A 12,141-nucleotide genomic window follows, 5' to 3' on the forward strand; every position below is an offset into this window, starting at 1 on the left:
TTCATTTGTGGCATTTCTCTCACGACAATCTTGGCTGGAGCTTTTCGCCCATGGAATGTATTTGTGTTGTTAATATTCTTCAATTCACAACTAATTTGATGAATTCAAAACTTAAATCCTAGTGTTGGTTGTGATTCAAATTTTAAAGGTCGATTTCACAACCATCACTATTGCTAGTTGTGAATTCAAATTTTAAAACTTGAATTCACAACTAGAAATAGTGTTGGTTGTGAATTCAAATTTTAAAACTTGAATTCACAACTAGAAATAGTATTGGTTGTGAATTCAAATTTTAAAGCTTGAATTCACAACCAACACTGTTTCTAGTTTGAAATCAAGTTTTAAAAGTCGAATTCACAACTGAATTACTATTGATGGTTGTGAATTCAAATTTCAAAGCTTGAATTCACAACCAACACTGTTTCTAGTTTGAAATCAAGTTTTAAAAGTCGAATTCACAACTGAATAGCTATTGGTGGTTGTGAATTCAAATTTTAAAACTTGAATTCACAACTAGAAATAGTGTTAGTCGTGAATTCGAGTTTTAAAATTTGAATTCACAACTGAATAGCTATTAGTGGTTGTGAATTCAAGTTATAAAGCTCGAATTCACAGCTAAAAATATTATTAGTTGTGAATTATAGTTCAAAAATTCGAATTTGCAATTAAAAAATTAATGGATAATTTTGAAGTTTTTTTATGTCAAGAATAAATGATAAGTGCTACAGTACTAATTTTAAAATTTCTTTTTAATGAACAATTTTTATTTTTATTACTCATAATTAATACGCGAGTGTTTCAAGCCTCTCGTTCAATTTCAACATGATATATGTCAAAATTGACATACTATATTTTAAGTATAAACATCACATATAAATACATTTATTAAGTTCAAAAAACAAATTTTTAATTATTGAAATTACTAATTCCTACTAAATTAAATCAAAATTATATTGGAGTATTTAATTGGGATGCCATATTCCATACTCCAAACGCTAAAAACAAGAGTCTTAAGTCTTATAGCTTTGATGCCAGTGAGGCCTAACTCAAGTGGTAAAGTTGAGGTACTCAAAGACTATTCTTTGTGAGAGGTCTTGGGTTCTTATTCCGCCTGCGTGCGGATAGTTTTTTCATTTTTGTGTGAATAGTGTTCCCACTTTTGTGTAGGTAATATTTCGTCTGCATGCCGGATAGTTTTCTCATTTTTGTGTGAATAGTGTTCCCACTTTTGTGTAGGTAATATTTCGTCTGCATGCTGTTGTTTTTTCACTTTTGTGTGGTGCATGAATCTCGCCTACGTGCACGTAATTTTTCCACTTTTGTGTGGATAGTGTAACAATGTTCCCATTTTAGTATAGGTAGTGTTTCGTCTGTTTGCGATTATTTTTCCATCTTTATGTGGTGTAGAGGTCTCGTCTGCGTGCGAGTTACTTATTTGATTATATATTAAATATCTCTTGTAATTTTAAAAAAAAATAGTCTATACAACTTTGATATATATATATTTTTTAATGAACTTACAATTTTAAATAAAGAAAAATAGGTCGCGGCACAGAGAACTTCGACCCAAGACCTTTAGCCTTAGGCATATAACTCCTTACCGCTTGGCCAACACACGCACAATAGCTGTTGCTAATTAATTGGTAAAGAATGTGACCAAAATTAGAATTCCATCATGAAATGAGAGTTCGACCCGACTCCGAGCTTCTGAAATAATTTTGGCGCCAAAATCACATCCCCCGCCATCTCCCGCCACTTATAACATACATACATCTCTCTCTCTCTCTAAAAATCAGATCTATTGAGCAGAAAACGCCGGCCACCTCAGTTGCTGAAGCTACGGAGAGTACAAAAACACGATGTCCGACGAGGAGCCAGTAATAGCCGGACGTCGGCGCACGCGGGGCGCCGGCGCGTCAGCGCGCTCAGAAGCGCTCGAGCGTCTGAAGGCACTCCGCCGCGGTGGCCGCCGGGATCAGGACGCCGCTGGATTCCAGATCAAGATGGAGCAGCCGATTTACGACACCGTGGATGAAGACGAGTACGAGGCCTTAGTCGCTAAGCGGCGTGACGAAGCCAAGGGTTTCATTGTGGATGACAACGGCTTAGGGTACGGCGATGAAGGCCAGGAGGAAGACTGGTCCGTCGCGGGCGCGTCCTTATCCTCCGAGGAATCCGAGGGGGAATCCGAGAGGTCCAGAAAGAAGAAGAAAGTTCTCAATTCGGACAAGAAGGAGAAGGAAGCGGCCAAGAGGCCTTCTCCGCTAGCCTCTGCGGCGGCCTTGATGGGTAAGCAGAGAATTTCTAACATGTTTACTTCGTCTGTGTTTAAGAAGGATATACAGAAGAATGTTTCGTGTGATAGTATTGTTGATGATGTGATTGCGGAGTTTGCACCTGATGAGAATGATAGGGAGAGGAGAAGGAGAGCCAATTCAAACAATTTAGGTTTGAATAAATCCAGCAATTTAGGGGTTTTGCCTGTTAAACTTGAGAAGCCTTTTGTAAATAGTTATACAATTAAGAATGACATTCATGAGACTAACAGCGGCAACGGTGATGTGGGCGTTGATCATTCTGAAAAATATAACATTATCGTAGATGAGGGTAATAGTGCCATTGATGCCGAGAAAGGATCCGATGCAGCTGACATGATTAGAGACGAGGGAGCGAAGGAGAGTAGTGAAACTGTAAAAAATGAGAAAAACGACTTATTGTTGGTTAGTGAGTCTGAAGGGAAGGAGGTAAAGAAAAATGTGTATTCTCTGAATGCGAAACTTGAAGAAGCTAAGGATCCAGCGCTGAGTGCCAGTGTGGGGTGGCAAGCTGTAAGTGCTGGTATTATTGATTGTAAGGGGACTGGGTTTGAGGTCGGAGGGAATCAGGCAACAAGCAGTGAGGAAAAATTAGACTTTGAAGTGGAGTCCGATGGATCATTGCCTTTTTATATACTCGATGCACATGAGGAGATCTATGGTGCAAATGCCGGGAATGTTTATCTCTTTGGAAAGGTATGTTATACTCTACATTGTCCTGGTTGCATGTATTCTTATCAGTATACAGTTTGGGTAATTTACAGCTGATGTTAGAGTGGTGTGAATTTGAATTGTGCTTTATGATGATCTGTGGATTCTCTTTGACTATTAGACAACATTTAGAGTAAGAAAAGATTACATATGCTTAAGTGTCGTTTTAACTTGCACATTTTTTACCGTAGTATAGCGGTGACGCCTTATGTTTTCTCATGGTGACCTGAATGCTTGGCATAGTCTTTTTGAAATGCGGCCAGACACTCCGAAATTTTATCTGGTCAACTTTTCCCTTTATCATAATATTGCAGCAAAATTATTCCTGAAAGAGTAATCCTGATTTTTCACGTGTCCTCAAATAGCTTGTCTCATTTGCGCTAGTTATCATGTATAGAGTTTCTTCTTCGAAAGATAATGATAACTGGAATTCATAATTGACACCTGATGATTGTTATGGTGATCAAGGTCAAATCAGGAGGTACATACCATAGCTGCTGCGCAGTTGTGAGAAACATGCAGAGATGCGTGTATGCGGTCCCAAATGTTTCTTTCATACACAACGACTTAATTACTGAGCTAGAAAAAAGAGTTGAAGAGTCACGAACATCCATCATAGCTTGTAAGGATTCAATGACAAAGCATGAGAGGGATGGTGAAAAGCCCCAAATTTCATCCATAGATCTTAAAGGCACAACTGCAAAGCTAGAAAAAGATCTAGAAGAGTCTCAAGCAGCTCTACGAGCTCAACTACATGTAATAAGATTCCACGTATTCTCATATCTTTTATGTTTCATACTCTTGCTGATTATATTTTTTTTTAGGAGTTGGCATCAGAATTGAAGGCTGAAATAACAAAGGAGTTACTGGAACGAAATGTCTCAACTTTCAGCATGTTTCTTGTCAAGGTTGGTAAAAAAGAAAATATGGTTCTAACGACCATTTGTTGAACTAGATCGATATAGTTTACCAAAATGACTTCTTGTTGTCATTACAGTACTAGGTCAAATATTGTATTGCTATCACGCTTTGTTTTCAAATCGTTACATTTTGTGGTTCTTTACTTCTTTGTCAGAGAAACTATGCGTTTGAGAGATCAGACATACCCCATGGGGAGAATTATTTCCTAAAGATCAATTACCCGTTCAAGGTATGCCAAAGTTAATTTGGTAAAATCTGTTCTTTCATGAATTCAAATTCTCTTCACTGCATCTAGTTGTTCTTGGAGATTGAGTTGCAACCATTTTGAGCACATCCTTGGCCTACATCAGAGGGTCACTTGGAATTCACTACAATGCTTTTTGTCCTTTCAGGATTCACCACTTCCATCAGATCTTAAAGGGAACAACTTCCGTGCTTTGCTTGGAACTCACAATAGGTATTAAAAATTGGTGTCTCATTCTGATTGCTTTAATAACTTAAGATCCAGTGTTAGTAGTGCTTCAACTTTTTTAATGGATGCATAATCGTTGAGAACCTTCTTTGATCAATTAGAGGTAAGACTTACATGAATACTTTTCTAGCTCACTAGGTGCACTATTTATCTTCATTCTTTTTGCTTGCTCATAATTTAGTAAGTTGGCCCACCCCCCAACAATGTTTGCATTAGTCATTTCTAACTCTCTGATCTTAGTGAAAATAAATTTCCCTAAATTTTGTTCAAATTCAGTTTGTGGTAAAGTTATTTGTGATGAAGGTTATGTGGATAATAAATCTATACAGTCATCTCAGTCCCTCTCACTGAAAAGTAAGGGTTCTAATGGTTGATTTTGCAGTGGGCTGGAAATGTTCCTAATTAAAAGGAAAATAAAAGGACCATCATGGCTATCAATATCAAATTTCTCCAGCTGCACAGCTTCTCAACGCGTGAGGCTTTTAACTCATATAAAGTTGCATAATCTGATCCTACTGTGTTCATTATGTGATTGGCATTTGTTTTCCCAATTTGAACAGGTGAGCTGGTGTAAGTTTGAGGTTAATATTGATTTCTCAAAGGATATTCAAGTTTCAACTTCGTCGAAGAATATTTCAGAGATTCCTCCAGTAGTAGTTACAGCTATAAATTTGAAAACAATAATCAATGAGAAACAGAATGTAAACGAAATTGTCTCTGCATCGGTCATTTGCTGCCACAGGGCTAAGGTATATCACATGAAGTCATGTTTGATGCATTTGCTGAGGACATTTTTTCCTTTTATTCTTTCCATTACAGCTGAATAAAGTAGATGTAGTGCTGGTTGATTAATCTTCTTTGAAATAAACTGGTTGAACAAGCAACTGATCTACAATAGTCATAAAAGCAAATCTATTAAGTGATTGATGAATCTTCCAGATTGATACTCCCATGGTAACCTCAGACTGGACACGCCCAGGCATGCTCAGCCATTTTACTGTTGTGCGTAAACTTGAGGGAGGCATATTTCCAATGGGTTTTACTAAGGAGGCAGCTGAGAGAAATACAAAGGCAGGGTCAACTGTTATTTGCTATGAAAGCAGGTAAGTTTTGTTGCAAATGGTGCATGGCGTTCAATTTACTGTCCATAGACCAACTTTTAAAGTTTTGTCATGTTAATTTACATTTACTGATCTTCCACTCCTCTATGATTTGGCACAGTGAAAGGGCTCTATTAAATCGTTTGATGATTGAGTTGCACAAATTGGATAGTGATGTTCTAGTTGGGCACAATATTTCTGGCTTTGACCTGGACGTTCTTCTCCACAGGGTCCAGGTATTTATGCATCTTTTCGCATGTGTATTTTTATTTTGTAAACTACAACTAAAATATCAAGTTCTTGGCTTCTCGTACTTGGGATGTTTTTCCTTTCTGATATTTATCTTCTTAATAGAAATAAAACTCCTTTGCTCTTGAAATTTGCTATTTCTTAGTTTTTTGGTTGAGTTAAATCACATTATCTTCCCTTTATCTAGGTCTCATTGTTTGCATTTTCTATGGGATAATTGAAGGAGATTTGCTGTCACATGTTACATCTTGTAGGCTTGCAGGGTTCCCAGCAACATGTGGTCTAAAATAGGCCGTCTCAAACGCTCCGCCATGCCCAAACTTCAGAAAAAGGGGAGTTCAGTATTTGGTTCAGGAGCAAGTCCGGGAATCATGTCGTGCATTGCTGGCCGTCTCTTATGTGACACATACATTTGTTCTCGTGACCTAATAAAAGAGGTGTGTTTTTGTGTTTTACTCCCTCCGTCTCTTAAAAACATGCACCTTTTGCTATTTTGGGTCGTCTCATAAAAACATGCTCTTTCCATTTTTGAACACTACCCCACCACAATGCACTTTTATCCCTACTTTTCATAAAGTGAGTCCCCTTTTCCACTACAGTGCACTTTTATTTAACATTTCTTAAAATTCGTGCCACTAGAATGCACTTTTATCTAACATTTCTTTACTTTTTATCCCTACTTTTCATAAAGTGAGACCTCTTTTCCACTACACTACACTTTTATCTAGCATTTCTTAAAATTCATGCCACCCACACCGCTGCATGTTTTTAAGAGACGGAGGGAGTATTATTTAATGAATCTTATTGTCTCTTACAGTTTATCTGTCTTTTGTTATTCTAGGTGAGCTTACTCCCTGTCACAACTTGCAAAATCACAGCTAAATAAGGACCGAAAGGAAATTAATCCACATGATATTCCAGAGATGTTTCAAAGTTCTGGATCACTTATGGAACTTGTAAGTCCATGCTCTGGTTGATCTTATTTCTTTTAGCTTTCAGTAGGTGTCGTGGATTTGAAAAATGCATTGAGTTTAGGATATAGGTCCTGTATAGGCCAATATGATTAAAATAACTTGTCAAATGTATCAATTAAAACTTTTCATCCGATATTGCACATTTTTTCAGATTGAGTATGGGGAAACAGATGCATGGTTGTCTATGGAACTCATGTTCCATTTGAGTGTTCTTCCCTTGACACGTCAATTGACAAACATTAGTGGAAATCTTTGGCATAAAACTCTCCAGGTGAAGTTTTGTTGTGATTTAGGACTAATAATCATCTTATATTATTCCTGCTACCAAAAACTTCACTCTAAAACTGAACAACTTTGTCAAATTTCAGGGTGCTAGGGCTCAAAGAGTGGAATATCTTTTGTTGCATGCATTTCATGCCAAGAAGTTTATTGTTCCGGACAAGTTTTCTCCTCAATCCAGAGATACAAGGACTGTAAAACGTAAAAGTAGTGCTGGTGCTGATGAGAATGATCTCGATGATACAAATTTTGATGAGGCTCCAGAAGATTCTCATGGGAAAACCAAGAAGGGACCTTCCTATGCTGGTGGATTAGTGCTGGAGCCAAAGAAAGGACTCTATGACAAGTATATATTACTTCTGGATTTCAACAGTCTCTACCCTTCTATTATTCAGGTCAACAGCATTTCTTTCTTTCTTTCTATACACCCATCTTAAGCATGAACCCTTGCTTTCTAGCTGAAAGCATCTTAGTGGATTACCCTTTTTTGGATGTTAAATTGCCTCTCTTTTTTCCTTTTCTTTTTTCAGGAATACAACATTTGTTTTACTACTGTTGAAAGATCTCCTGATGGATCGGTTCCCCGTCTACCCTCTAGTAAAAAGACTGGAGTACTACCTGAGGTAAAACATCTCAGATGGACGTATAACTAGAAGAAGATTGCATGATAAATATAGTAACATAGGCAGATCCTTCCTGCTCACCTTTTAGTTAAATATATTTAGCTCCAGTGGATTCCACATTGAGATTCAACTAATATCTGATGTAGATGTAGTTCTTTAATTGCAAAATAAAAAATAGTCTGGCATTTTTAGAGAGTGAAAATGTAATGTCTCTTATGTTGTACCTTTGGCTTTGATGTTTCATCAACTCAAACATCACTATATGTAACTTGAAGATAATTGAACTAATATTTAACTGCATAAGCAATTTATTCATTAGCATCAATATATGCAATCTTGTACTAAATTACTGCATTTGTGCAGTTGCTTAGAAATTTGGTTGAGAGAAGACGAATGGTGAAATCATGGTTAAAAACAGCAACTGGCCTCAAAGTTCAACAACTTGACATACAACAGCAAGCTCTAAAGCTGACAGCAAACAGGTATTTTCTTCTTTACTTTTTTCTTAATTTCTCTTTGTGCCTCTATCAGTTTCGGATTATGCATTTTTTTGAACTAATTGTTCCACAGCATGTATGGGTGCCTGGGATTCTCCAATTCAAGATTCTATGCAAAACCCCTAGCAGAACTAACAACACTACAAGTAAGAGGTTTGTTAATTGGTAACTGATTGAAGATGAACATGCTATTGTCTAACTTATGCATCTTTTTGCAGGGAAGGGAGATTTTACAGAGCACTGTTGATCTTGTTCAAAATACTCTAAATCTAGAGGTCAGTTCTTGCACAAGGTTGCTTGGTTTTCTAGTAATTTTAAACTTCTGCACATCAAATTTCTTTAATATTTGTTTTGTCTAAGCAGGTTATTTATGGAGACACAGATTCAATAATGATATATAGTGGACTCGATGATATTGGAAAAGCTAAAGCTATAGCGGGGAAGGTCATTCAAGAGGTGTGTTTTGAATCTGTTTCTTGGGAGTTAATGCTTCAATTAGTGGAATAGAGTGTTTTTATACTTATTCCGTGACAGTCAATTTAAAATCGAAGGCATTCCTCTATTCTTGATTTGTCTTCTTTTGAAAATTCTGGCAGACCAACTTCATGAATTAGTAGCATAACTGAATCATATAAGTTGTGTTCATTGGATTTTACTTTTTGTTCTCATTAAACATCTCCAGAACTTAAACCTTGAATAAGGAAATAACAAGGAATCTTGATTAACTGGATGGTTTTCATCTACTTCTCTGCTGAACTGCATAAACCTGTATTGATAGGTTAACAAGAAATATAGGTGTCTTGAGATTGATCTGGATGGCTTATACAAAAGAATGCTTTTGCTCAAGAAGAAGAAATATGCAGCTGTCAAAATGCATTTTAAGGATGGTATATCGTATGAGGTAGCCTTCTATATAGTTTTCTGGTTTTGTTCATCTAGAGTGTCCTGCCTTTTGTTGCATTATTGAATTGCTCCTTATACAGGTTATTGAGCGTAAAGGTCTTGATATGGTTCGGCGTGATTGGAGTTTGCTATCCAAGGAATTAGGAGATTTCTGTCTCGGTCAAATATTATCTGGCGGGTCAGTTGCTTTTGCACATTATCTTAGTTAGGTCTATGAATCTGAATTCACTTGTTTAATTGTGTCTGAGTGTGCTCTTCTAATGCTTTCAGGTCCTGTGACGATGTTGTTGAAGTGATACACAGCTCTCTCATGAAGGTACTTCCTGAACTTGTTTGTATATTCTCACCTAATATCAAGGTTTTAGATGCTGATTGCTGAGCTCTATTATGGGAGAAAACTTGGGAGGTTTATATGAAAGCCTTGAGCACGCTGGTTGTATGAATCTGCAGGTACAAGAGGAAATGAGGAATGGACAAATACCACTTGAAAAATATGTGATCACAAAGACACTAACCAAACCACCTGAAGCATATCCTGATTCCAGAAGTCAGCCTCATGTAGAAGTAAGTTAAAAGCGTAACAATTAATTCAAATCATTCAGTATCATCATGTGAAGTATCTCTTCTGTGGTTGCCAGGTAGCACTTAGACTGAAGAGAAGTGGTTATGTAACTGGTTGTTCTGCTGGAGATACAGTACCTTATGTCATTTGCTGTGAGCAGGTCTGGCATCTGGTGCTTCTCTGCTTTTCCTTCTATATAATATGAATGTTGCACATGTCTATTGTAACGAAAATTTTCTGCACATAAACTTATTGCATGTGTACTTGTAGGGAACTGGTTCTACTTCCTCATTTGGAATCGCCCAGCGGGCGAGACATCCTGATGAACTGAAAAAAGACAACGGAAACTGGATTGTTGACATTGACTATTACCTAGCCCAGCAGGTTTATCCCTGCCTTTGCTTCAGTATTGGATGCTATTGCTGCTTCTTTCACAGTGCTGCATATCTTATATTGCCTAAAATCATCAATAATTGTTGCAGATTCACCCTGTAATATCTCGTCTATGTGCATCGATTCAAGGTACAAGTCCAGCACGTTTGGCTGATTGTTTGGGGCTTGACTCATCAAAGGTAAATGGCATCTCTGTGTGTGTCTCATTTCATAGTATTATCTGGTTATTTCATGCTAAACTGAGTTACATCTGATTTCTCAGTTCCAGAATAAATCAATTGATTCTGCCAGAAATGATCCGTCCAGCTTGCTATCATTTGTATTGGATGACGAAGAAAGGTGCGTGTCTCCATATGAAATTAGTTCTGTCTATGATAGGCTCTAGACGTTCAATTATCAAATAGAGTTGTTCCTTTACTAAGATTTGCCATTTATATGGTGATTCAAATGTCAAATAGATGTAATATTTTCCCCCCTTTCCAATTATCCATTGCTTTCTAACCATCGGTTGAATAACAGAAAAGGTTTCCTTTGCTTTCTAGAGCTTTTCTGCTGTTTATCAATATATATATATATATATATATATATATATATGTATTGAAAAGTGGCTATTATCAGAATCTTATTGGATTCTATTGAATGTCTAAATTGCAGATATCTTGGTTGTGAACCTTTGGTTTTATCGTGCCCAAGCTGCTCGGGCACCTTCAGATGCTCGCCAATATTGACATCAGTTTGTACATATATCAATACCAAGCCAGAAGATGTGCAAGCAGGATCAACTAACAATTTCTGGCAGAAATTGTGCTGTCCGAGGTGCCCAGAAGGAGATGTTGGGAAAATAACTCCTGCCATTATAGCTAACCAGGTAATTTTTATTTTTGTCTGTGTTTGTTTTAAGTCAAGATATGTGAAAATAGGAACTACAAAGATTTACCTTTGACCTTGTTGACGGTTTTATTCTACAAGAAGCTAGAAGCTCCAATTCTTAAACTAAAAAACAATACTAAACAATGTATATATAGAAGTTTACTGTTTTTTGTGAACCTTGCATATTGAAAGCTAATTATTATCAGAAGCCTCTTCAATAGGATTTGTATGCTACAACTCATTCAGTTGAATAGTTTCACCACATTTTGGCTTTGGATATGTTAATAGAGGTTTCATCACCACCTATATTTTGAAGGATTTTTACTGATTTGGTGCTTGCTACCACAATAGATATCCCTCTTAGCTGACTCTGCTTGTTTTTATCAGGTGAAAAGACAAGCTGAAAGATTTGTGTCAATATATTACAAGGGCCTGATGATGGTATTTACTCGAACTACTAATCTAATTGCTGAAAATGGATTTCAAGGGTGCAATGTACTATTATTGCCTGCTAAACTTTGTTTTATTATAGTGTGATGACGAAACATGCAACTACACTGCACGTGGTGTGAATCTCCGTGCACTAGGGGATTCCGAGAGAGGAACAACTTGTCCAAATTATCCTCATTGTAATGGACACCTTGTCAGAAAGGTATTTTGCCTCTAAACTTAAAAGACTCAGTTTGATAAATTAGAGAATCTGAAATTTCGGTCTGATTTTTTTCTTTCTTTAATCAGTACACGGAAGCAGATTTGTATAAACAGCTGACATACTTCTGCTACACTTTAGACACTGTACGCTGCATTAGCAAGGTATGATTTGTCACTTCAATTTGCGTCTGTAGTGCAAAGACTGAAAATGGAGCGACTGATTTTGAAACATGTTGCATTTGTAGATGGAGGCCGATAAGAGATTGGCCGTAGATAAAGAAGTAGCAAGAATCAGGCCTCTGGTTGAAATGGCAGCGTCGACAGTGGAGAGCATCCGTGATAGATGCGCCTACGGGTGGGTTCAGCTCAAAGACTTTGTTGTTTTAGTTTAGCTTAAAAGTGATGGTATTGTTATTCTGCGCATTGCGTTTGTGAAATCATAAGCCATATGCCATCTGCCATCTGATGCTTAGTGTGAATATAAAGTTATTTAGGGATGTGTTCTTTCATTCATCCAGCACCTTAGTGAACTCAATTATATCATTGTAAACAATTATATCATTGTATATGCCAAAATGTTGCAACTATTAATCATAATCTGAGTATAAATTTGAGGGTTGA

The 12,141-nt window shown here is 37.0% G+C and overlaps 1 protein-coding gene across 1 annotated transcript; it reads left to right on the forward strand.

Annotated features, from left to right (window-relative positions):
• The first annotated feature begins 1,729 nt into the window (after window positions 1-1,729).
• On the forward strand, window positions 1,730-12,141 carry LOC130990097 (DNA polymerase alpha catalytic subunit). Its single transcript, XM_057914302.1, has 31 exons — window positions 1,730-3,011; window positions 3,495-3,782; window positions 3,851-3,934; window positions 4,102-4,176; window positions 4,340-4,404; window positions 4,802-4,892; window positions 4,980-5,168; window positions 5,359-5,522; window positions 5,641-5,755; window positions 6,023-6,209; window positions 6,615-6,724; window positions 6,894-7,013; window positions 7,111-7,416; window positions 7,552-7,644; window positions 8,008-8,126; window positions 8,215-8,287; window positions 8,360-8,416; window positions 8,505-8,597; window positions 8,920-9,042; window positions 9,125-9,222; window positions 9,315-9,360; window positions 9,495-9,608; window positions 9,683-9,766; window positions 9,877-9,990; window positions 10,089-10,178; window positions 10,262-10,338; window positions 10,654-10,867; window positions 11,257-11,310; window positions 11,402-11,521; window positions 11,608-11,682; window positions 11,766-12,141. The coding sequence occupies exons 1-31, from the start codon at window positions 1,860-1,862 to the stop codon at window positions 11,910-11,912; spliced, it is 4,737 nt and encodes a 1,578-aa protein (XP_057770285.1). The 5' UTR covers window positions 1,730-1,859; the 3' UTR covers window positions 11,913-12,141.

This window comes from Salvia miltiorrhiza, chromosome 6 (assembly GCF_028751815.1).
Source record: "Salvia miltiorrhiza cultivar Shanhuang (shh) chromosome 6, IMPLAD_Smil_shh, whole genome shotgun sequence".
In the NCBI taxonomy this organism is placed as follows: domain Eukaryota; kingdom Viridiplantae; phylum Streptophyta; class Magnoliopsida; order Lamiales; family Lamiaceae; genus Salvia; species Salvia miltiorrhiza.

Coding starts and splice junctions, on each gene's coding strand:
- LOC130990097 (XM_057914302.1), top strand. CDS start 1,860: ATGTCCGACGAGGAGCCAGTAATAGCCGGACGTCGGCGCACGCGGGGC. Junction 3,012..3,494: donor ATGTTTATCTCTTTGGAAAG/GTATGTTATACT, acceptor ATGGTGATCAAG/GTCAAATCAGGAGGTACATA. Junction 5,169..5,358: donor TTTGCTGCCACAGGGCTAAG/GTATATCACATG, acceptor TGAATCTTCCAG/ATTGATACTCCCATGGTAAC.